This window comes from Schistocerca nitens, chromosome 1 (assembly GCF_023898315.1).
Source record: "Schistocerca nitens isolate TAMUIC-IGC-003100 chromosome 1, iqSchNite1.1, whole genome shotgun sequence".
NCBI lineage: Eukaryota > Metazoa > Arthropoda > Insecta > Orthoptera > Acrididae > Schistocerca > Schistocerca nitens.
In genome coordinates this window covers 992,970,567-992,985,317 of record NC_064614.1, presented here as the reverse complement: position 1 = coordinate 992,985,317, position 14,751 = coordinate 992,970,567, and the positions used below count along the sequence as shown (strand labels likewise).

The 14,751-nt window shown below is 37.9% G+C and overlaps 1 protein-coding gene across 1 annotated transcript in view; it reads left to right on the top strand.

Annotated features, from left to right (window-relative positions):
- Window positions 1-14,751, top strand: part of LOC126195200 (protein furry) — a 1,217,589-nt gene that overhangs the window by 120,587 nt on the left and 1,082,251 nt on the right. Inside the window, exon 22 of the mRNA XM_049933718.1 lies at window positions 8,404-8,702. Within this exon, the coding sequence (XP_049789675.1) occupies window positions 8,404-8,702 (299 nt within the window). The remainder of the gene's footprint in view (window positions 1-8,403; window positions 8,703-14,751) is intronic.

Here is a 14,751-nt window from a genome sequence, read left to right as displayed (position 1 = left end):
CTGGAGCGCCATGACCGACCTCATTTGAGCTATTCTGTCAGGAGAGTTAATTTGGAGTTGGAACGGCTACTTGGATCTGGTTCAGGGTCACACATTGGTGTGGTTCCTGTTGATTCACTCTGTAGGTGGGACTATACTAGACATGGCCTACACCTCAAAAAGAAAGGGAAGGGTAAACTGGCTGGGCTGATAGCAGGAAATTTAAAGGGGGGAGGAATTACATCTCATCGTGGAAACTCTTTTTTAGCGTAAGATCAGTGTCAAGTGGGAAACTCAGCCAGGCAAGTACTAAAGATGTTAAAAAAGTTCGATACTCACAAAAGTAAAGTGAAAAATAATGTTGGTATATTTCATCAGAATATTGGGGGATTGAAGAATAAAATTGATGAGCTTCTGCTTTGTTTAGAAGATATAGAAACTATGAATGTAATAGATGTACTATGCCTGTCTGAGCATCACATTGTCACTGATATGCAAAAGGTTGGCATCAATGGATACAAATTAGCTGCACATGTAAGTAGAGATAATATGATGAGAGGAGGAGTTGCCATATATGTCAAAAGCTTCCACAGTGTAAAAAATTTAGAAACTAAAAAATTTTGTACAGAGCAACATATGGAAGCATGTGCCACTGAACTTAAACTAAATGATGGCACTTTCATAATTGTAACAGTGTATAGGTCCCCCTCAGGGAATTTCCAGCTATTTCTAGAAAACTTGGATGCTTTGTTGTGCTATCTGTCAGACAGGGGGAAGCAAATTATCATTTGTGGGGATTTCAATGTTGATTCCCTGAAAGAGTGTAATAGGAAGAATGACCTTGTAGTATTACTCAGTTCTTTCAATTTGAGCTCCGTCATTGATTTTCCTACTCGGATAACAAAGAACAGCAGTACATTGATAGATAACTTTTTTATAGATGAAGATAAGTTTAAGGACATAAATGCTTATCCTGTTGAGAATGGTCTTTCAGATCATGGTGCACAGCTAGTTACAGTACATGACATAGCTCCATGCAGTATATCAAATCAGACTTTCAAAGCAGTGCGTTCAATTAACAATATAAATATTGCAAACTTTAGGGAAAGCCTACAGCAGCTAGATTGGGATGAAGTGTATAAGGAAACCGATGCAAACTTGAAATATAACATATTTCACGATACATTTTTAAGGGTATTTGAAAATTGTTTTCCCAAGAAAATAGTTAAACATAATTCCAAGATAACATACAAAAAACCTTGGCTAACTAAAGGAATAAGAATATCTTGCAACCGTAAAAGAGAACTGTATCTAACAGCAAGAGGGAGTACTGACCCTGAAATTGGTCAATATTATAAAAACTATTGTGCGGTACTAAGAAAAGTTATTAAAAAGTCCAGAAGTATGTGTATCATATCTGAGATCAGTAACTCTGATAATAAAATTAAAGCAATTTGGAATATTATTGAAAGGGAAACAGGGCAACCAAGAGCACAGGAAGACTTTAGTGCCATAAAACTGAATGACAAGTGCACTAACAAACAATCAGAAATTGAAAATATTTTCAATAATCATTTTTTAAATGTTGTGGAGAAAATAGGATCTAGATCTTCACTAGAAGAGGCAAGGTTACTAATAGAAGAGGCCATACTTGTGCAGTTTGAAACAACTGTAATTCCACCAACCTCTCCCTCTGAAATCAGTAAAGTAATAAACTCACTGAAAAGTAAAAGCTCTTACAGAATTGATGGCATTTCCAGCAAGGTACTTAAAGCTTGTTCCCCACAGATAAGTAGGATTCTCAGCCACGTATGTAATAGCTCTTTGGAGCAGGGCGTTTTCCCCGATAGACTGAAATATGCCATTGTAAAACCATTGCATAAAAAGGGGGATACGTCTTATATCAACAACCGCCCAATCTCTCTTCTGACAATTCTATCAAAAATTTTTGAGAAAGTAATATATTCAAGAGTAGCCTCCCATATTTGTAAAAATAAAGTACTAACAAAATGCCAGTTTGGTTTTCAGAAAGGCTTTTCAACATAAAATGCTATATACGCTTTCACTGATCAAATATTAAATGCTCTGAATAACCGGACATCACCCATTGGTATTTTTTCTGATCTCTCAAAGGCCTTTGATTGTGTAAATCATGGAATTCTTTTAGATAAGCTAAATCATTATGGTTTGAGGGGGGAGTGCACAAATGGTTTAATTCATACTTAACTGGAAGAATGCAGAAATTTGAAATAAGTGGTTCATGTAATGTTAAAACAACAGCTGATTCCTCAAACTGGGGGGCTATCAAGTACGGGGTCCCACAGGGTTCGGTCTTAGGTCCTTTACTGTTCTTGATATACATTAATGACTTACCATTCCACATTGATCAAGATGCAAAGTTAGTTCTTTTTGCTGATGATACAAGTATAGTAATAACATCCAAAAACCAAGAACTAAGTGATGTAATTGTAAATGATGTTTTTCACAAAATCATTGAGTGGTTCTCAGCAAACGGACTCTCTTTAAATTTTGATAAAACACAGTATATACAGTTCCGTACAGTAAATGGCACAACTCCAGTAATAAATATAGACTTTGAACAGAAGTCTGTAGCTAAGGTAGAATTTTCAAAATTTTTAGGTGTGTCCATTGATGAGAAGCTAAACTGGAAGCAACACATTGATGGTCTGCTGAAACGTCTGAGTTCAGCTACGTATGCTATTAGGGTTATTGCAAATTACGGTGATAAGAATCTCAGTAAATTAGCTTACTATGCCTACTTTCATTCACTGCTTTCGTATGGCATCATATTCTGGGGTAGTTCATCGTTGAGTAGAAAAGTATTCATTGCTCAAAAACGTGTAATCAGAATAATTGCTGGAGCCCACCCACGGTCATCCTGCAGACATCTATTTAAGGATCTAGGGATCCTCACAGTAACCTCACAGTATATATATATTCACTTATGAAATTTGTTGTTAATAATCCAACCCAGTTCAAAAGTAATAGCAGTGTGCATAGCTATAACACCAGGATAAATGATGATCTTCACTGTGCAGGGTTAAATCTGACTTTGGCACAAAAAGGGGTAAATTATGCTGCCACAAAAGTCTTTGGTCACCTACCAAACAGCATCAAAAGCCTGACAGATAGCCAACTAACATTTAAAAATAAATTAAAAGAATTTCTAGATGACAACTCCTTCTACTCACTGGCTGAATTTTTAGATATAAATGAAGGGGGAAAAAAATAAAAAAAAATAAAGAAACATAAACATTAGTGCCATGCAATATTTTGTGTAATGTAATATCTTGTACACACATCTTTTATTAACCTGACACGTTCCACATCATTACGAAGTGTCGTATTCATGATCTATGGAACAAGTATTAAACTAATATAATGGTCCCAGGAATAGATGCACACTCATGTTGAGCTGTTGTGCCTTCCAGAATGATGAAATCATCTCCCAGGGAATCCCACAATAACTTTCTGCGGATCATAACTCTCCATACCCTTGCCTGGCCCCTTCCAAAGACTGCTGCAAGGCCATACATGCCAACAACTGTCTTCTGATAGAGAGTAAAACGTGATTAATCTGAAAAGGCCACCTGTCACCATTCAGTGAATGTCTAGTTGTGGTACTAGTGTGCAAATTCTAGCCTTTGTAGCCAATGAACAACAGTCAGCATTGATGCATGAACCAGGCACATTCTGCAGAGGCCCGCACACAGCTACATTCACTGAATTGTCATTCAGGAAACACTGTTGGTAACACCTTGGTGCATCTGAATTGGTCAGTTGCTCAGCAGTTGCACACCTGTTTGTCTCTACACATCTATGCAGCTATCACTCACTCCTGTCACTGCAGTTTACCTGACAAGTTTTATGCACCCTCCTCTGCTAGTGCTGCCACCTCCCATCTGTGAGTTGTTATTGCGCATTGATATCGAACATAGGTCTTGGTTGCATTAATGGAGGAGATTAGTGTTTAATATCCCGTTGTCAGAGAAGGAAAGTGGCCATTCCCTTTTGAAGGAACCATCCCAGCATTTGCCTTAAGCCTAAGTCAGGAAGTCGGGATGTGGGTTTGAACTGTCATCCTTCCGAATGGGAGTCCAGTGTACTAAGCACTGTGTTACCCTGTTTGGTTGGTCACATTAATGTGACTGGACTGTGTATAATTTGTACTATGACATCATAAATCATTAGGTGGTTTCCTTTGAGTTAAAGCTTAATTTGACAAATAAATTCCTGAGAATATATGTATGGCGCATAGTGTTGTGTGGAAGTGAATCATCATCTGAGTTACAACCAGAAAAGAAAAGAATGTATTTGAAATGACATTAATAGAAGGATGCTAAAATTTTGTTGGTCAATAATACCGCAGAATCAGTGAGGAGAGGAATATGTGTCAAACACTGGCTAGAAAAAGAGACAAGACAATAGGACATGTATTAAAACTTCATAGAATAACTTGCAGGAGGGGGGGGGGGGGGGGGCAAAACTTGTAACAGAAGACAGGGATTGTAATGTGTCCAACAAATAAGTGTGGGTTCTGGTTGTAGGTGCTACTCTGGGGTGAAGAGATTGGCACAGAAGAGGAAATCTCAGTAGGCCACATCAAATCAGTTAAGAGCTCCATTGCCTGTGCAAAATCACAGTACCTTCAAAGAACTGCACAGTATAAAAAAATATTTCCTACAACAACGAGTTTTGAGGTTTTTGATTAAAACAAATGTTATGAACAGTCTAGATCTTTATTCTCTATGTCGGCATATTTGCAGCCTTCTACTGCTGTAGGGCTCCAAACAGTACCACATAACATGGTGATATGTAATGTAATTTTGTTGGTGCATGAGAAACAGCTTGCTGTAGAATTTGAAGTGTTCATCCACACATGGAGGATAGTCTCCTTCAGCATGACAATAAGAGACCACACGTGAGCACTGCGACATCTGCAACAGTCTGAAACCTCGTGTCCAGTGTCATCACTCATCCTCCATACAGTCCCAACTTGGCCACAGCCAATTTTCAGCTGCTTCCAAAACTTAAAGGACATCTTAGTCAACAAAGTCAAACATTCTACAGTGACTCTAACAATGACTGATGAGAAATAAATATTTAGACATGAAGAATAAAGTTGTAGTATGTTAATAACTTTTGTTTTATTCAGAAAGCTTTAAGAGTTTTCACATAAAATATTTGGAGGCATTACTTTTCAGCTTGCCATCATACTTTAATCGTATCCGTAGCTCGATGGAAGCTTATTTTTGTAATGCTAGTTTTGTGTTGCTTATTCCAACTCCAGTTGTTCATGCATACAACTGCCCTAAACTGCCAATTACAGTTTGTACTCATACTTCATCCCAAATACCTCGCAAAAATTGGTTTGTTCATATTAGCTCAAGCCAGGCAACTGCTCAACTCACTGCACTTCTGTGCTTTGAACTGCAATGATGTTAGGCATCAATATGTGTGAGATACTCTCAATCCTTCAGTATAGTCACCCTCATTGTCAATAACTTAATTCCAACTTCTGGAATATTTTGTTATTTGATTCAAGGAACAATATATTCATTACTTTTGAATGGCTTAGGTAATGGGATCAGACAGCTCTTCCAAGGAAGGTTTTGTCCAATTTGGGAAATAAGTTGAAGTCTGGTAGGTTCATGCCTGAACAATAGGAAGCCTGAGATAATACATCCAAACTGTATTTGCACGGACTTGGGGTATAAAATTTCTGGCATGCACAAATACACACACAGAAACTTTATGATCCAACCCTGAACAACTGTTGATGGGTTTTGTTCTTCTGCAAGGTTTTTGTCTAAGTGACTAAATTCATTAAAATGATTTATAGATTGTGAGAAATTTTTTTCCAGCTGTACTGTGATTTCATGTCTGATTTAAATCTCTGACAGATGTTTCAATAGAAACATCTTTATTTCAAAAAAATCATTCCTGCCTCTGTTAGTCTGCTAAGTAATCAGAGACACAGTTCTCAGAAATTTTTCACATATTCAAATCATTTATCAAAAATCAGAATACTCATGTGGACAACCTTATGGTCACATGATCATCATCTTGAAGGACACCTTTCACTATTTTCATGTTTTTTTTTTATATCAACTCTTTGACACACTCTGTGTTTAACATTGTTGCCTAAACTACAACTTGATCTGCTCTGTGTCAACTAGAGAAGGAAAAAAAAAGTGCTGTTGAAGGCAGCTCTAAGGGGTCACATGAAGTAGAGGAATGTGGGTTTATTACTAATGTGAAGTCCATGGATATTTCTGTCTCTTGTTATATACAGGGTGATTATAATTAAAGTAAACTTTCAAAATGCTGTAGAAATAACACCACTTGTCAGAATGACGTCAGATTGCGCCAGAATATTATCGGAGAAGGGTAACACGTATGGCAGAAAAAATAAATACTGTGAAAATTCATCAATAGAATGTTCTGTATGTGTCAGAATACGTAAATGAAAACACCTGTCATGTGCACGACCCATTGAAGTTGGTAAAAACACGCCAAGTACATGGCTTTTCCTCCCTTCACGTCTGCAAGATTCGCGATGACTGTCTCAATGCAGGATCGTGCTCTGCTTGTAAAGCTGTATTACAAGAATAATGCACAAGTCTCTCTGCAGAATGTTACGGACACTGAAGTGTTTGAAAAAAAGGTGTTGGTCCGATGACTGCCATGTGTCTGGAGAAAATGATTCAAAAATTCGGAAAGATGGGTTCTTTTGGTGTGCAACCTGATAGAAGGAGGAAACAAATTGATGCTACGTCAGTGGAAGCAGTGGCCACAGCAGTGCAGGAGGATATGAGTAGTGGTGCACAAACGTGTAGTGCACTTGGGCATACCTGTGAGCATGGTGCGTAAAATCCTACAAAACATCCTTCTTTGCTATCCATTCAGAATTACCCATGTGCACAAGTTGCTTCCTGTTGACCTGCCAGCAAGAGAGACCTTTGCTTTAGAATTTCTTACTCGCATGGAAGTGGACAATGATTGGCCATGCCGTGGAAGATTTTGTGGACAGATGGAGCCCACTTCCATCTGACAGGATATGTCAGTACACAGAATTGTCAAATATGAGCAATGGAAAATCCACATGCAAATCAACCAGTACCACTTCATTGTAAAAGGTCACTGTGTGATGTGGGTATACGGCATCATTTATCATCGGGCCATATTTTTTCCAAGAGACAGGTGCTTCCTGTTCTGTTACATGTACTGTCACTCGTAAGTTATATGAGTGTCTTTTGTGCAACTGTGTCATTCCAGCACTCCAAAAGTGTGGCTGTGTGAATGGGATCATTTTTATGCAAGATGGTGCACCTCCGCACATTTCAAATCCAGCTAAGCAGCTGCTGAAGTGCCATTTTGGAAATGCTAGAATTATCAGCCACCATTTCCCTCCAGCCTTGCCATCCCAATCACCTGATCTTAATCTGTGTGACTTCTAGCTGTCGGGCTATCAGGAAGATGATGTGTTCAGTGTTCCGATTGCAAATTTAGCTGCATTGAAGGCACACATTGCGCAGCATATTCTGAACATGACCCTGGAAACACTTTGATCAGTTTTGGAACATGCTGTTTCTCAATTTCAACTTGTTGCAGAAAATGGTGAACAGCATATTGAACATGTTTTGCGATAGTCACATGGAAATTAATAATCCAATTTGATTTTGACTGATACTTTTTATGTGGTTTCTGGCCTCAGGACAATTAAAAACCAATGTGATTGATGCTTTTTATGCAGTTATTGGCCAAAGGACAGTTAAAAACTGATGTGATTGATGCTTTTTATGCAGTTTTTGCCCTTAGGATGATTAAAAACTGATGTGATTGATGCTTTTTACGTGGTTTTTGGCCTCAGGATAATTAAAAACAAATTTTTCCCATCCAAAGTGATATGACCGTGCTGTGGTGTATGACATTGCTGTGGTGGATGGGCTTGTGTAACTAACAGTATCACTCCTGTACACCCATGCACACTGATTAGTATAGTTTGTTTAACATCAAACATATACCTTAGGCATTGTTGTATGATTCATTTGTGATTTGTAGTCGACCACTATTAAATTGTGATGCTTACAGCGCCATCTATTGCTACATTATTTAACTACTTATTTTTCTTCAGCCATATGTTTTTCCCCTTCTCTAATAATATTCCATTGCAATGTGACATCATTCTGACCAGTGGTGTTATTTCTACAGTGGTTTGAAAGTTTTACTTTAATTATAAGCATCCTGTATAGTTTTAAAGCAGTTGTATAGAAGTGTCATTAAGAATCCGAAACAAAGGAAAAGTAATACTCTCAGAGTAAAGATTAGATTGACAATAACATCTTGTCCAGTTGTTTGTATCCTAAGTCTGTTGGTAATCTTTGGTTTCTCTTTATGCAGTGGAGACATGCCAGACTCTGCTCAAGAGGGATCTCCGGCAAAATCTGTTCAATCTTTTTTCTGGCTGGAGTGGGCATTTTGGTCGGCCACTAGCATCTCCAGGGCAGTCTCAAGATGTAAGTGCAGGATCCTCATCCAGCACAGCAGAGGAGAAGCCATGCTCAGAGCTGCAGCTGTCAGCCCTTCAAGCTATGAGTGCACTTCTGTGTTGTGGCCCATGCTTCAATCCTGCTGGCCTCTCTGAAGATGGAATCTTCTATCCCTGGCTGGATTTGCTCCTAGCCTCCAGTGATGACAAGGTATGTTGCATTAATTTAAACAGAATTATTGTTGAAAAAGTGACCCAAATTTTGGCGAGTTAGTTTTATGATTTGTTTTTGGGCTTCTAGCAGAGTACGTGATTCCATTTTGCACACAATGATCCTGTATCAAATCTAGTCATTTTCTTTCAACTTAGTTATTGAAATATTGTGCACGATGAGGAATCAACAGCTTGGGTGGACTTCTGAAAACAAACCACAAGTTTGTTTTTATTTTTTAACCCATGAAAAAGTCACCTGAAAAATCCAAGCAGTAATATGTATAATAGTTCTAAATTTTCTTTGTACAAGAAACATTACCGAGGATATATTTGCAGACTGGACATGTAGGCTAATAAAACAGAGTAAGTATATAATCTGCACTTTATATGATATTACTCTATTATGTAATTGGTGTCTGAGTTGACACAAGCGTCAGAATGATATTACCACAGCATCAATGTTAGGAGAAATTAAGAATACAAGTCAGCAGCTTATATCGTACTAACAACCCATGGCTTTGCATGTGTGGCACTGAGCATCTACAACTAGTCAACTTGTCTGATATAGTGGTAATTTAGTTTGCAGGCCACTGAGTAGAGTAATGATCAGAACTTGGAGAACAATGTTGTGTCACTGAATATTAACTCCAAATTCCAGTAGTGATCACATTTGTATAGAAAGCTGAACAAAATTTGTTGCATTTAGCCTCCAGAAGAAGCCTTTAACTGTGGCCTAGCATTTAATTTATGTATAATTAAAATATTCTTTTGTATACTACATTGATAACCTCTTCAGTGTTGGGTGGAAAAATGAACACATTACATTCTGATGTCATTTGTGACAGGGCTACGTACAATTGGCCATGTGAAAAACAATGCATGCTTTGGTCATTTCCAGCAACATTTCAGTGTCCTGCCCTATGCTTTGTTAACTGTCTTACCAAAAGTAAGTGTGGGCATCATTGGCATTCTTGGTATCAGAACAGTTTGTTTGGTTCCAAGGTCAGTTAGTAGTGTGCAGTCGACCAGAAAATGTTAGAGGTTAGTTATTAGGAGTCTTGTTTCAGTGCAGATACAGGATGGCTTTAAATTTTTTGGTAAAATAGGTCAGTAGGTGCATGCACCTGGTTTTAGTATTAATTTATGCAGTAAAGTTCCAGGTGCCATCGGAGAACCTAAGAGGGTCATATTTAAAGCAAAATCTGACAGCACATCATGTCTACGCATCTTGTCACATGACGTCCATTTGTGGTCGACTAATTTTGGCCGGTCTCTCACTATGCCAAAAATACATTTCATGTCTCTGCCAGTGTTGGTTGTATGGTTATGGTTATACTGCTTCATTTGTCACCATGTCAATGAGTAATCCTACCAGTTGTGAAGTGCACTTGATGCTCAGTTCTTAAACAGAGAAAAAGTTCGTCCTGCTAATATTCACTGGCAGGTTGTTGAAGTTTACAGTGTAGGTGTAATGAATGGTGGAAATGTGTGGTGTAAATGGTGTAGGCTGTTTAATGAATAAAGGACAAATGTTCTGGCAAAGAACATTCTGGATGACCTACTGTTATGATTGATGACCTGACACAAAATGTTGATGATGCATTTCGCCAAAACGGACACATCACTATTGACAAGCTACTTCAGAAATTTCCACAGGTTTCAAGATTAGTAGTTTATCACTGTTACTGACAAAAATGGTGACAAATTCTTGAGTCACATTGTGATTGGTGATGAAATGTGGATTCTGCACTATGCTTCAGAGAATAAACAATAATCCAGTGAGTGGCATTATTCAAACTTCCCAATGAAACCATGAAAATTCAGACAAGAACCTTCAACACAGAAGATCATGGCCATGGTTTTTTTGGGATTGGAGAGGCATTCTTCTGTTAGAGTTTTTTCCAAGAGGAATGACAATAAAAACTAAGAGGTACTGTGAAACACTATTAAAGCTTAGGTGTGCTATTCAATATGGCCAACGGGGTCTGCTCTCTGGTGACATCACTCTGCTTCATGACAATGCTCGGCCTTACATTGTGGCAAGAACAAAGATGTAACTAGACAAGTTTCATTGGGAGTCAATGGTTCATCTACCATGCAGCACCGAGTAGCACCATCAGACTTTCATCTGTTTCCAAAACTGAAGGAATTTCTTGGTGGAAAGTGCTTGGAAAATGACGACATGTTGAAAGAAACTGTTACTAACTGGTTTGACGGTCACGTGGTACAGTTGTTTGATGTTGGGACCCAAAAGCTGTTGTAATGAATTGACAACTGTTTAAATGTTCATGATGACTATGTTGAAAAGCGAAAAAATGTGCGTATTGTAGTCTGTGATACAATTTACATTCATAAATAAAATTTCTCTTACTCCATTAAAAACAATTCTTACTTTAAAAATAATCCTTGTAAAAGTTCAGGAGGGTAAACCACTGGTTACTCTCTATCTAAGGTTGTGTCAGCACAGTAATAAGTTTGTGATGGAACCTCAGACTTGGCAGAATGAAGTCATATACTTTACTGACTGGTTCATTTATAAGTGACAATATAGCCCTTTCCTGAAACCTCATTTGTAGGTGACAATATCACCCTTTCCTGAAACCAATCAAGTGTCTTAGTTGACATGTTACGAATATCTGGGTATACTTTTTCAATGAATTCCACTTTTTTTGTTACCAAAACAGATGTTATTAATATTTATGTTACCATTTGTTGCTTGAAATTTGCCATTTCTTATTTTGGGCAAGCTATTAGCAAAATGTATATCATCTTGTCCAAAAGGCAGAACTCTCATATTAGTTTCAAGTTCGAGTCTTATTATATACAGCTATGGGTACAATCTTTGCAAAGATGACTTGACTTCAACTGCCCTTATCCCTCTTCAGATTAATGGTAAGATTTGACAGAAGTCTCCAGGGACAAAATGGTGCAGCCATTCAAAGGGATATTGTTGTTACACAAAACTTGCATTGTTCTGTCTATCGCTTTGATGAATATTTTATGGGACATCAAAACCTGATCCCATGCAACTAGAGTGCAATCCCGTATTAGTTTACCAGGATTACTTTGCTTGGAAACATTATAGATGCTGTAGGTGTCATAACCACAAAATTTCAGGTGAAGTTTGAATGTAGAATGAGCAGTTTGCCTGCCTTCTGAAAATATGGCAGCAGTGTCAGACGATGCCACAGCAAGGGCAATTTTTCAGCCAGATCTGACTTTTGTGAATATCATGTTAATCAAAAATGTAATGCCAGTGTCTCCAGGTACATCTAAAAAACACACTTTCCCTTCATGGTTGTTGATTAATGACATTATCAAATTGTTAAAAATTTTTCTCATGATTCAAATGACACTCATTTTGAATGGTCTGTAAAAGTTGGGAGTGACTGTAGTTTGTTTCTCACAGATGTGCTACAGATTTACCTGATAGAGATTAAGTCTCTTTATTCAATCCAAGTAAATCTCCAGCAAACATATTTTGGTTGTAATCTATATCATCTGGTACCTTCCAGAATGACGAAATCACCTCCTAGGGAAAGCCTCAAAAACATTCCCCAGATAATAATACTCCCTCTTCTGGCCTGGACTCTTCCAATGAATGTTGCAGGGCTGTTCATGCTAATAGCCATCTGTCCAATGTAACATAAAATGTGATTTACTTGAAAATGGATGTCTAGTAGTGGTATTGGGATGCAAATTCCAGCCTTTGTTGCCTATGAACAACAGTCAGTCGGTGTGAATGAACCAGGCACCTGCTGCGGAGGCCCTCAACAGCTACGTTCACTGAACAGTCATTCAGGAAACACTGTTAGTGGCCTCTTGATTCCTCTGGGTTGTCAGTTGCTCGGCAGTTGCACTCATGTTTGCCTGTACACATCTCTGCAGCTGTCATTCACTACTGTCACTTATGGCCCATGGTGCACTGCAACTTCTCTGACACATTTTATGCACTCCACACTGCTAGTGCTGCCACCTGCCATCTGTTAGTGGTTACTGCATGTTGATGTTGAACGTAGGTAGTGGTCACATTAATGTAATTTGAAATGTGTAATTTGTACTGTGGAATCATGAAGCATTAGATGATTTTCTTTGAGTCAGAGCTTAATTTGACAAATAAATTAATGAGAATATACATATGGTACATAATATTGTGTGAAAGTGAATCATGAACTGAGGGTATAACCAGAAAAGAAGAGGAAGCCTTGGAGATTTGACATTACAGAAGGATGCTGAAAATCATGTAGACTGTAGAATATGTGTTAAACACTTACTAGAAGAAGAGACAGGACAAAAGGATGTGTGGATTTGTTGTGTTAAAACGGCATAGAATAACTTCCTGGATAGTTTAGGGAGTTGCAGGGAGGGGGGGGGGGGGGGGGCAAAAGCTGTAAGAGAAGACAGGGATTATGATGTACCCAACAAATAAGTGTTGGTGTTGGATGTAGGTGCTTTGATGCTTGTTGACCGAAAGCTCAGTTTCTAACAGTCTTTTTGTTGTGCCTATCTGTGACTCCATCTCTCCGTTATATGGTGAGTAGCTATTATCCTTTCATAATGCAAATATTTTAATGCTTTTAGTAGTGTCAATAAAAGAAAACAATAAAGTTAAATTCACATTTTGTGAGGCATACCTCAGTAATGTAGCAATAATCAAGTCTTTTTCATGCATAATGTAACGTACAATTTCAGTGGCAACTCATCATCTCATCTGCTGGCTGAGATGCATCTCACGTTTCAATACTGATGAAACTACAGAAATGGTAACTGCCAGAAGTGAAGCGTGGCTCGCAGTTTTTTGTTGTTGTGGGTCAGTCTATGAGAGTAAGGAAATGTACGTTATGACAGACATGGCATGATATTTCCTTTACAAAGAAGAAATTTTTGTAAAATAGATAGAGACTGTGGAACTCAGAATGGTTAAATGAACTGCACAACTATCAAAAGGATATGCAAAATTGCTTAGTGGTTGTATCCTTGACGTACCATTCGAAACAAGATAGGTCGCTAAAAGTAATATGACGATCTTGTCACTGTTCCCAGTCATGGTTTTCAGTGCAGTGTAGTGTTGCAGAAGGCATTAATAGTTTTCAGATCATGGTATCAAATACAGTTGGGAAAGAAATGGGACAATAAAAAATAAGGCATCAGATTAGATTAAATTTCTTGAAGTGGCCAAGACCAAGTGACAAGAACTGTATACGTTCCCCGATGATGCTGTTGAGGCAGACAATTGCACAAATATATTAATTTAAAAAAATCTGCAAATGGGGACATGACATCACCTCCAAGCTGCATACAATAGAGAAGAACGTTTCACTAGGTTAGTATGAACTGCCCTGACTGAAAAACTGTTCGATGTGGAGAGTATTAAGTCATATGTAAAATTATACTTGACAAACATCTCTTTGGAGATTCTGATTACCAAATTACTTAATGACTTATTGACTTATGACATCTTATAAGACTTGTATAACTCCAGACAAGATGGATTACAGTAAATGTGCCACAATGTGATATGTTGTTATTGAACACTGAGCGCGAGAGATGAAACACTGTTTTTTAATGTTCCAATGAGAACTAATATTGTTCACAAGTAGAGTAGTTTCTGTTATATTATCATGTGTGTTTCTACATAATGTGGATAAACATGTTACTGCTGAAGACTTCAAAATTCTGGAAAACAAAAAGGGTAGAATGGAGACTGAATCAGTAACAGATGGGATGCAGAATGGGAAGCATGTCTTAGAGTACATAACAAAGAAGGAACAGAACTGCATCAATGACATAAGCATGTCTGAACACTGCATGTTTACTATACATATTACTATTCTTAATTTACAATTCATCACTTGTAAAACAAAATTTGATTTTTAGAAGTTGTTGTGATTTGGACCAGTTGAGTTGCATAAATTTTTCTTCTCTGCAGTGAATTGTGGGTACTTTTGCTTGAGGACAACCTTACTGTCTTTTATTTCTCTCATTTTATAGGCTTCAATTACTAACATGATAAACACAAGTGTAACCAGTGGCCCAAGGCCCGAAGT